At 54.2% G+C, this 11444-nt stretch overlaps 1 protein-coding gene across 1 annotated transcript; it reads right to left on the reverse strand.

Moving 5' to 3' along the window:
* Nucleotides 1-68: 68 nt before the first annotated feature.
* NFKBIE (NFKB inhibitor epsilon) lies at nt 69-7345 on the reverse strand. Its single transcript, XM_006190710.3, has 6 exons — nt 6736-7345; nt 4324-4426; nt 3385-3607; nt 2245-2333; nt 1848-2087; nt 69-1090 (listed from the first exon to the last, which is right to left on the reverse strand). Exons 1-6 carry the CDS (start codon nt 7101-7103, stop codon nt 1025-1027), a joined length of 1089 nt encoding a protein of 362 aa, XP_006190772.1. The 5' UTR covers nt 7104-7345; the 3' UTR covers nt 69-1024.
* Between the last annotated feature and the right edge of the window lie 4099 nt (nt 7346-11444).

Consider the following 11444-nt stretch of genomic DNA (forward strand, 5'->3'; position numbering starts at 1 on the left):
CTGCAACTTGTAATTACATATTTATTGGGCTATTTATGTTTTCATGGCTGTCTCACTAGACTCCAAAGTAGCCAGAAACTGCTGGTTTATTCCCCCATATTCTTCATCCCAGCTTAGGTCTGACTTCATAGTCCCCTCCAACATATGTGGAATGAGAGAAAAAAAAAACATAGAAAGCCACAGCTCCTTGGTGTCACCCTCCACAGGCTAGCCCTTCTCTCCAGGCTCCTCCAGGGCCGTGGTGAGGCCTTCCACTTGCATCTTCTTATTTCTGTTTTTCTTTCTCCATCCCTCTGCATTTCTACAGAAAGGGCAAGGGTCTGTGCTGGACAGAGGCCTGAGGACGGTCAGCCTCCCTACCCTCCCTAGCAAGGCCCTGCTCCTCTCAGGTGACAATTCCCTTCTCTCTGCCTCTACCACAAGGTCACAGGGCAGGCCCGTCTTGAAATCCCCAATGCACACAGACAGACACATTCACAAAACAACGGGGGGGGGGGCACTTTAAAAAAGTCTCTCTTGTTTTAGTGTTATATTATTGAAATGTCCCCTTCCCCTAAGGCTCAATTCAGGGCCTTCTGAGCGAAGTCTTTAAACAGAGGTGTTTCGGCGTCCTTTCAGCAGTGAGATGGAACCCCTCGGGGCCCTGCTCACTCATAGTTCAGTGTCTCTCCTCACTCAGGACAGTCCATGGCCTCCTACTGGTTGGCAGCTTCAGGCTAACCCCACTTGGGACGAGACGACAGCCTCCATCATCTTCAACAGAGGCGAACAGGCTTCTCCACTCAGGCTATCTGGGGATTTGAGGGGGTCCTTCCATCCACCCGGAAGCTCTTCCTTCCAGACTGGCTCTCTTACTTGCGATCCCTCCTCTCAGCTCAGGGCTGTGCTGGCCCCAGGCTCTGGCCTCAGCAGTCCCCAGGACACCAGAAGGGCACAAAGCCTGGGCCCAAACTGTAGCAGCTGTGGCTCCAGCTTCCAGATGGGAAGAGGGGGAGCGCCTGGAGCCCCAGGGCCTGTCCTGGCTTCAGTCGGCACACAGCAGTGGCTTCCCGGAGATCTTCAGGTCATCAAAGGGCAAAAGGGAAAAGGGCTGAGGAAGAGGATGGAGAATGGAGATCAGGATCCATGGACAAAGGCAGCAGTGGGGAAGGGAGCTGGGAGACCTACTGGGCCCTTTCCTCCCCACCAAGTGATAACTGAAGGACATCAGGGAACAATTCTTCCTACTAGTCTCCAAAAGAGTGGCCCTCAGGACTAGGCAGAGCCCTGAGGCCTTAGGCAAGCCTTCACCCAGAATATCAGATCTTAGAAGGATACAGGAGGTGATCCAGCCCACGGGGCTTCTTTTTGTCTCTGTTTTGGGAGGGGGAAAGGGCATTCACAAAACATATTGAGTATTTTTTTGTTTTACATTGAACATTTAAAAATGGGAAAGATTGTACTGAAAATCTAGGTTTCATCTCTCTTTAAAAATTTCAAGACCTGGAAATACTGGGCCCACCTTCCTCCTCTGCAACTGAAGCTGACAGAGTGACCCTCGGACACAGACTGTCCGGAATCCCGCAGGTCCCACCACCCGGCTGTCTTACACCCAGCCTGCTCTGCTGATCTGCTTTAGCTGCACGGCTCCTGTAGGAGTCCAAGGTTGGGCCCCTGGTCCTGACCAGCTGAGAACATAGGCTGAGAGAGGGGCAGAGGCTTGCCCAAGGTCCCATGATTGGTGAGTGGCAGAGTCATGGATTTCACCCCAGGATCCTAACTCCTTGGCCCTTTCAGCTACTACGGCGCTTGTCTCTGCTAGGAATGCGGGAGGCCCTGGACAATAGAGCTGAGGGTCTGCCTCTTACATCCTCGGCCAGATCCTGAGGGGTCTCATCCTCCACATTCCGCAGCAGAGAGTCGGCACCTGCCTCGCACAGGGTGGATGAGATGCTGCTGAGGCCCCGGCCGGCCGCCAGGTGCAGGGGTGTGCACCCGTTGAGCATGCGGGCATCCACTCGGGCCCCAGCCTGGAGCAGGAACTGCACCAGACCCCGCTCCTGGGTCTCCACCGCCAGATGCAGCGCTGTCTTCCCGCTCGTGCCCTCCTGGATGGGGGAATAAGGATGTCAGCCAAGGCCCTCAAGAGGAATCATGCTAGGCCCGGGGCTCTGGCTAAGGAGGTGAGTGCCACCCCTTATGACCACAGGCCAGGGGACCAGGGGCTGGACCTGGACCAGGCAGCACCGTGATTGGCCACTTCACCTGTGCGTCAATGTCAGCTCCATTCTGAAGCAGCAGCTCCATGAGTGGCCGGTTCCTCTGCAGGGTGGCGATGTGGAGACAGGCCAGACCTGGGATGGGGTGAGGGTGAGGGTGGGGGCTGCACCCACCAGCTCTTGCTCTCTCCCTCTCTTCAGGGACCTCCCTTACCCCTAAGCCCCAAGGGACCCACTGCCCGCCCAGTGCCTCTAATCACAGGACTGTTAAAATACAAGCCCAAAAACCCCCTCAAAAGTCTGGGGGGAAAGGAACTCAAAGTTTCCACCTTTTCAGTCATGTTATTGAAACATTCACGCTTCAGGGGTCAGGTTGCTGAGTGACACCCCCATACACACACCCTCCCTAACACACTCCCCTCCCACACACTCACACACACCCTCTCTCTTTCTAAAACTCTACTTGCCTTCAAGCCCCATTCAAAAGCCACTTTCTTCAGAGCTCTCTGGATCTTCAGACCCCCAGACCCTCCCTGGGGTCCACATCCTCCCATGAGCTCCCCTGGCCTTTTTGCTAGCTCCTTTCTGCCCTGGACCACCCTCTGCTTAGAGAACTAGATTCAAATTCTTGTTCAAATTCATCCTTCACTCTTTCAAGTCTTTGTTCAAATGTCTCTACTCCATGAGGGTTTTCCTGAACCCCCCTGTTTAAAAATCACATCAACCCCCCCAGCCCTCCACACTCGTCCCCTCACTTGGTCCTACTGTCCCCACAGCACTGCCTGTTAACCTCCTAGAGAACTCACTTCTTATGTTTACTGTCTGCCTCAGACATTCTCTTTTGCTCACAGATGCAAGTGTGGCTCCTACAATAATGTCCAGCACATAGAAGGCCCTCAAGTATATTTTTGTTGAATGAATTAATGAGTTCACCTAATCTCCATTAAACTGAATATCCTGAAGGCAAAGTTTAGCTCTCTGCTTAGGACACAGTAGGTTCTTGATAAATTCTAAATCAAATCTGTTTATTTGTTCATTCATTCGTTCATTCAGCAAAGGTTCTGCATACCTATGTGCTTAGAACTGGAGGTGCATTAATGGACAAGCTCTGACCCTCCCTTCCCTGAGACTGGGGTCCCTGTCTCCTGTCCCCTCCTCATCCCATGGGCTGTAAGGCTGCCCACACCTTGCCAGTTTTGCAGCTGGAGGTCCAGGGAGTGAGGTAGTCCTCTGCCTGGCTCTGGCTGCCCCTCCAGCAGGCAGCGGGCACAGGCCAGGTGCTGGCGCTGGCAGGCCACATGCAGGGCAGTGTCACCGTGCCGGTCCTGTAGCACCCGGCTGGCCCCCTTCAGCACCAGGGCCCGAACTGCGCCCGGCTGGTCCAGATGTACAGCCAGATGGAGTGCTGTCTGCAGGCACAAAGAGAGAGTCACAGGGCCACTGCAGTATGCTCCCACCTCTGGGAACATGCTAGGGTGGGCACAGGAATTGCCAGGGGCCAGCACCTTCTTTGAGAAAAGCATATAAAGGCTATGGCACTGGTCTTCCAAGGAAACACCACCAAGCCCTTCCTTCTGTTACCCCCTAACCAAGCTCCTGGGACCCCAATTCTGGAGGCAGGGTGAGGGAAGTGGCCCCCTGCTCTTCTTGTAGGTCTCCTTAGCCCCTGGAAAAAGGCCAGAGAGGCAGTAGATTCTAGCTTCGCCCACACTGGGAAGACCTCTGTTATCCCAGGTGATGGGGAGAAGTTGGGCTACAGGAGGAAAGATAGAGGCTCCCAGCAGTCTCCACCTGCCTCACTCCTCCTCGAATGCTCCCGGCAGGTGTCACCTCCTGTACTAAGCTGCTTCGCACAGACATTGGCTCCCATAGCAGCTGGCATATGTGTCCATCCCAACTCTTATTACCATGCTGTGTAATTAGGTGTCGATATGAGTCCCCTAGCCCAGGCTCGAGCACCTTCTGGGCAGAGGCTGTTTCTTACTGATCTCTGTATCCTCAGCTTCTAGCCCAGTGACTGGCTTATGGTTTTCTGAGGGAGCAGCCCAGGGATGCTGTGTGGCTGCTGGGGATGGCTGCCAGGGCAGACATGGGTATCTGGGCTCAGCCCACCCTCACCACCCACCTGGTAAAGGTTGTTCTGAATGTCCAGGACCTCCTGAGGCAGCAAAGCCAGGCAACAGAGCAGCACAGCCGGGGCCTCGTGAATCACCGCCAGGTGGACCAGCCTGCGAGGCAGAGGCAAGGTTTGGGGTCAGGGCCCAGGCCAGAGTGGGTCCTGGGGTTAGAAGAAGCAAATCAACATTGAGATTGCCACCCATGGGGTAGGTGCAGGAAGTGAGAGTTTGGGCCAGGAAGTGAGGGTTGCTGCGGGAAGCCAGGATCCTAGGGGTGGGAGCTCCAAGTTCCCATCTCTGGCCTTCGGGAGGGCCTTGGCTGAGAGACAGTGCAGGCAGGGTGCTGAAGGGACAAGGTCCTTCCTGTCCAGCCTGCCCACACCCCGCTCCCCTCTGGCCCCAGGGCCCCGCCAGACAGCTGCTTCTCAGAGCCAAACTGAAAGCTGCTGGGGGAGCACAGAGGTGGTTTCCAGGGCTGGGCTCCCCACCTTCACCCCCTCCATGGGGAGGACAGAGAGGGAAGGGGGGTCACCCCCACTTCCCCTCAGAAACTCCGTGTTACACATTCTAAGAGAGAGAAGACTTTGGAAGCTCTTGGAAGGGGAACAAGGAGGCAGTGCAGCATCCTGTCTTGCTGCCCTTCACAGGGGCGGCCAGAGGACAGCCCTTTAGATGGCACAGGCTGGTTGAGGCCTGACCCCTGGCCCCTCTCCTGTGTGTGCCTGGCGAGGAGGTCTGTGCAGTGCAGAAAATGTGTGTTTGTGGGGGGATAAAGAGCCTTAACCCGAAGGGGGGCAGATGGGAGGGAAGTTCCAGCCCTGGGGTTTCCCCACATCAGGTGGGGAAAATGAAAGCCTGAGGGTCCAGGCCAGGACAGCTGCCTCGGGTCATGGGGGTAGCTTGGCTGAAAGGCCCGTATGGGCTGGGGAAGGGGCTGCTCAGGCGGGAGGGGGGCCGGCTTGGGCGGCAGGCGAGGCCCAGGAGAGAGTGATGGAGGGAGGGAGGGCGGGAGGAACCGCGCTGGAAATCCCCTCGGCCAGGGCCTGCTCTCTGGGTCACATTCCTGCAGCCACCTCCCTCTCTCCCTCAGTCTCCCCCCTCCCACTTCCGCTTCCCATTTCCCTACGTCCCACGGCCCAGACACCTCCGGAGGGAAGAACGTGCCCCCTCCTCTCAGGGAACCCCTTGGGGAGTCTTGACATGCCCCCTCCCCAAGGTCTAGACATAACACTTGTCTCTAACTTGAGATGGTAAAAGCTGGGGCTGAGAGGCTAACACAGAAGGGGAGAGGCAGAGGTCTCCACTCCCTGGGTCAAAGGTCAGCCAGAGGTATTCAGCATGGAGTCTGCACGATTTTGGTTGTGTACCTGAGGGCTAGGGATCTAGGTGCAGGGTACAGAAAGGCCTGGGATCACCCACTGGGTCCAGAGACTGTCTTTGTCAAAGGCCACCCAGGATCCTTGCAGCTCCAAAAAAGCAGGTCAGGACAGATACCTCCCGCCTCCTCTATCTCCCCTAGCCCTGCTGATTCCAGCACCCCAGATGTGGGATCCCAGCCCTCCACTCTGTTTCTCACCCCCAAATCCCAGCCACCCTCTTTCCTGTCAGCATTTTCTTCTTCCTGAGGGGCAGGCAAATCCTCAACTGGCCAGCGCCTCCCACACAACTGCCTCCTAGCCCAGTCTCCACCAAACTCTACCTGGGCTCGGGGAGGAAGGATAAGGTGAGGAGGTCACACAGGACAGTCAGGGGGACTTGTGGGGCTCAGAAGGTGGAGAGTGTTGGTAAAGCTGACTCTAGCCCTCACTTCCCCTTTCTCAGCAGAGGAGGAAGTAAACTGGGGCAGCCAGCCGCCTGTCTGCTGGGGCAAGAGTGCCCCAGCCTGGCTTACCTCCTCCTCAGGGCCAGCCTCAGCAATGCACCCTGGCAGCGCCCCCAACCCTAGCTCCCTAGGCCTACTGGCAGCCTATAACCAGCCCCTCTTGTTCCTTGAGACAGAGCATTCTGAGGTCAGAGGTTGGGAATCCCAGATATTGAGCAAACAAGGATGCCCTGTCCCCCAGCAAGGAAAACAAAACAAAACAAAACAAAACTGGGTTTGTCAGGGGAATTTTCTTTCCTAGGGGTGGGTAACTGGTAGATTTCCAAGATGCTAGCTGGAGTTCCAGGTGCCTGGTAAGGGCCCTGCCAAAAGGTGGGGCAGACAGATGATGCCAGGTTTTTGGACTAGGCCAGGCTAGAGCTCAAAAGTGGGTTCAGAGTTAAGTCTGGAAGAGAGAGTGGGGACTGCCCCTTCCAGAGTTGGTGCCTTGAGGGATCCTCACATAGGGGGTCCCGACTTGATGCCGCTCCTGGGGAGGCACCCAGTTAGCATCAGGAGGGAGGAAAGGGTCCTATCTCAGCCTAGCCCCCATACTCACGTGTCTCCATCCTCCGAGATGTAAGTGAGTGCTTCCAGTTGCTGAGGGCTCAGGGCCCCTGCGGCGGGAAGCGGCGAGTCTGGGGTTGGGTCCTTGGTCTTGGGGTCCCCCAGCAAGGGCAGGGTCTCAGTGAGCGATGAGGAGCCGTAGATGGAGTCAGCCCTCTCCCCATCTGTGTCTTCCTTCTCCTGTGGCTCGTTGGCTGTTCCTGAAGGATGGGTCCAGGGCTGGGGGCTCCCACCGTCTGAAGGCCCAGAAGCTGGGGCTGGGGTGGGCTCGGGCAAGGAGCGCAGAGAACGCAGAGACTCGATGCCCGAGTCATACTGACTCTCATCTGTCTCGTCCGGCCCCTTCCGCGCCTCCGACATCCCCGCGGCGCCGGCCCGCCGGGGCCCGGTCCGAGCAGTACCCGACTCCGCGCCGCCTTTCCGGGTTGCAGGTCCCCCTTGCAGAGCGGGTGCTGGGCCTGGACTGGACTCCTTCCTGGGATGCGGGGGCCCGAGGGGTTGGTGAGAAGCTGGGACGACGCTCGGAGCGCTGGCGGGGTTCTCGGCAGCAGCTAACCGGGGCAGCTGGGCAGCCCAGTCTGACGCGCTCGCTCGCCCCGCCCTCAGTCCCCGCCTCCGACGGGCGCTGCGCTTCCGGACCGACGCCCCGCCCTTCGGAATACCCCTTACCCCGCCCTCTGCGTTGGCTCCAAGTCAGGGTTTCCCCGGTCCTGACTCACTCGTGCGTTAATTCACCCATTCATTCATTCATACAACCACCGAAGCATCCATTCACTCACTCTTTTCTCCTTTCTTCACACCATGCATTAATTCCACGCATTCTTCCTTTCCTTCCTTCACCTCCTCCATTTCTTCATTTCCCCCCCGTACATTCTTCATTCGTTTTTAAATGAATATTTCTCATCTGCACAAGTTGGGAATCTTGTGTGGAGGACACGTGAGGGGATGGGGAAGCGTTGCTACCTATGTCTTGCCCGTTGCTCTCAATTTCTCTTGCTCTTCCAAGAGAAAGAGGGGACACCCGTGTCTTCAAAGGAAAAGTTCTCCCTTTAGGTCCTGGATAGAGGGTCTCCTGTGTCAACTTCCCAGATCACATAGAATTGGACACAAGGATGTGTTTTTTGAAAGTGGTTTTTCTCAGGAAGATTGTTGTCTAAAAAAATAATATAGCTTAGTGGTAGAGCATAAACTTAGTATGCACAAGGTCCTGGGTTCAATCCCCATTAAAAATAATAATTAAAATAATAATAATAAACCATTCAAAATAATAATAAACCTAATTACTCCCCCCAAAATTAAAAAGTGGAGTGGTCATTCCTCACCAGGGATAAAACACTGGCCTTGAGTGTTTGCAACATCTGGTTAGGGAAGTTTAGTTCCTCCTGGTGGGGCTGGGATGGGGAGGCCCAGACACGCTGGGCTGCACTCTGCTGAGGTTCCCTCCACAGCCACAGCCACAACCCCAATGCCTCCTTCCCTCTCCTTACTTTCCTTGGGCAAACCCCACCCACATGGAGCCCAATAAGTGCTCCATGATTTGTCCCCTACCCCAAGTGCCAGCAGTGCTGTTAGAAGGTCATCTCCAAGAAAATCTCTCCCTTTTCCATCTCTGGCATTGGGAGAAGGAAGCTGGAGTGAGGCATAGACAGCTACTAACTGGCTTCCCTACCCTCCTCCCCCATGCAACCTCATTTTATTGTATAAAGCTTCTCCTATGTGTCTGATATTTTTCTCTCTGCTGGAAGCAAAACCAAGTATCACAGTAACAGTAATAACCAACAACCCCCCTTCCCCCTCCCCTACTAAAAATGTCCCATGTTCCAGCCTCCAAAAAGCCCCCTGGCAGTTACAGCACAGAGTGATTGTGCTCTAATAGGAGTGAGAACAGGGAGCTGGAGGAGCACATGGTGGGGCCAACTACCCAGGGGGCCAAGGGGAAGGGGAGGTTCCATTTGAACTGGAAATGGGAAGAGAAGAGGGCTGGGGAGACAAGAAGCACCTAGTCTCTGTTTGGTGGGGGAGGGTGAGTGGAGAGAGGAGGGTGGGGAGAGAGATGACCCACTGCTCTCCACCCCCACTGACAGCCAGAATCTGGAGGAAGCGGTGAGCATGAGGCAGTGAGGAGCCATGAGGGGAAAGCCCAAGGAAACTAAGGCCTCTCCTTTCCTTGGGGTCAGTGTGATTTCTGACATTCTCAACTTCCTCCCAGAGCACGTTCCTCTCTAACCCTCAAAGGCTGGAGCAAAAGTACAGTCTCTGACAACTCCAGACCCTGACCACTTGGGTTCAAAATCATCTCCATTTTAAAGTTGGGAATCTGGGACCCAGAAAGGTGAACTGACTTGCCCAAGATCAAAAACAGTTGGAAAGTGTAGAGCTGTGTTTTCCTGTTCCTAATCCAAAACTTTAAACAAGTTTTCATTGAAACTTTCTTTCAGTTATGAAGGTCGAAGGGGCTGTGGACATCTGAGCCCTTCGCAAGGACACAAGAACTCAGGAGTGTGCAGTGACCAGCTCTCTCAGTCTATACGGAGGCTGATTTTAAGGAAAAACTTGCCTCAATCCAGTCCCGTGTGCAGCTCTAAACCATAACAGGTGCATGGCAGCCCCTTTTCCGGCCACATGAGGACAGCATTGAGTCACTGATTGTCTCCAGCCCCGAGCCTGCACTCGGACAGGAAGCCCTTCTGGGGACATTCTGGAATGGGAAAGAGAGACCCATTGGCAGTGTCATCTGGAAAGATAACCTGGGGACTTTGACTCAGGTCATGGGGTCAGGGTTCTGACTTTGCAACCTCAGTCCCAGTCATCTCCGAGGCTGGGCCCCTCTGGTCCTTTTCTCTGTTTTCTGGTTCCCTTTGTCATGCTCTGACTCCCCATTTCTGCCCACCTTAGCCAGGCTCCTCTTCAGGAAACAGGCCCAATTGCCATGGTGACCAACTGGTCAGCTGGCTCCTACCACATCCCCCTCTCTTCACCTCTCTTTACCCTGGGCTTCTAAGGAAGAGTAATGTGTGTGTACAGAGAAAAGGGAGGTGGTCTTTTATCCCCTGGGAACTCTGAGATTGGCCAAAAGAAGTTCGGCTATCTCACAAAGCCCCCTGAAGTGGAGTCAGGAAGGCAGTGGGGATGGGGAAGAGGAGGCAGATTAGAACAACTAAATGGGGAATGTGAGATCCTATATTGGTTAGGAAAGGCCAGGGTTAGTCTGCAGTGAGGACTGAACTAGGTGGAATGAAGTGAAACCAGAGGAAAAGGGTTTGAAGTCAGCCATAAGGCAGGACTTCCCAAAAATCATGGGTGGGAGAGAAACATTGGAATGAGCCACCAAGTGAGATTCTTCCTCTGCTGTGGGATGAAAATGATCCATGCCTTTTGGGACCATACCCTTCCTCTGTTTGGGCAGGGAGGATGAACACACTGACCCAGGGAGGATCATACAGGCTGGACAGTTCTGAAATGATAGAGGGACTGAGACCCATCTTCACTTTGCCTTGAAAGGGAAGAGTAGAAAATGGAGGCAGAAGCAGGAGTAGGGGTGTGTGTGTGTGTGTGTGTGTGTGTGTGTGTGTGTAGTAGAGGCAGAAGATCTTCTGCCCCAGATGAGAGGCAGGACTGTCAGCAGATCAAGTGTGCTTGTCCTCTATTCCCAAAGATCAGATATCCAGGCTTTGCCTCAAGCTGCCTTCCAGCCCTCAAAGATCCCCATGGACTTTTGAATGGGAAAGATCTGGATTCTTGGACCACCCTGTAAGTACTGGCAGGTGACTTTAAGTCACTCACCCTCCCTCTGCTTTGGTTCTTTGTGCGTAAATGGGGAGAGTCACCATATGTCAAAGACTCTACTGTAGCACACGACACACAGTAGGATTCCACAGTGACAGTGCACATATAGATTGATCAAGCATAGCCTTTAGTCTATTCTATCATAGTGATTGGTTTCCATGTCCTTCTTCCCCATTAGACTTTGTGCTCCTGGAGGAAAGGAAATTGTGTTTTATATTTCTGAACAGGGCACACAGTAGGTATCTAATACCTGTTTATTGAATGGATGCATTCAGGAATGAATGAATGAATGAATGGCAGTTTCCTTTCTGCCCCTAGGTGGGGCAGGGAAAAGCACTGTGGGTGGATGGCATGAAGGGACAGGCGACCTGCAGTCACTCAGCCTGGGCTGTGGTCTCTGACTTTGCCTCCTATACCCACAGAAGAAAATCAGAGCCTTAGAGATTGTCCGCTCAACTTTGTCCCTGCATAGATGAGACAACTAAAGCTCAGAGAGGGAAAGGCACTTGCGCAAGGTCACACAGCAAACGACAAAGCCAGAATTAAGCATTTGCACTCAGGATGCCTGATCTCCAGCCTAGGCCAATGTTCACACTTCATTGCTTCTCTGGGACTGTTCTTCTAGGGTAGGAAGATGGTTCGATGAAAGCTGGTTTCAATGTCTCCTCTTCTGTCCTCTGTTAGAACTTTCTCACATCTAGCTCCAATCCTTTCCATTTCACCCTATTCCATCCCTGTTCAGCTGCATCTGGCCTCTGAAGTCTGGTTCCTGCCTTAACCCTTTACCATCCAACTGGGAATAAGGCTCTTCCCTAGGGATCCAAGACTCAATTTTCTCTCCCCACCCTCACCCCCAGGAACTTCCAGGAACCAAAAATGGGGAGGGATGTTGGTTGAACCGCTGGCGCCCCCTCC

This window comes from Camelus ferus, chromosome 20, assembly GCF_009834535.1.
Source record: "Camelus ferus isolate YT-003-E chromosome 20, BCGSAC_Cfer_1.0, whole genome shotgun sequence".
In the NCBI taxonomy this organism is placed as follows: domain Eukaryota; kingdom Metazoa; phylum Chordata; class Mammalia; order Artiodactyla; family Camelidae; genus Camelus; species Camelus ferus.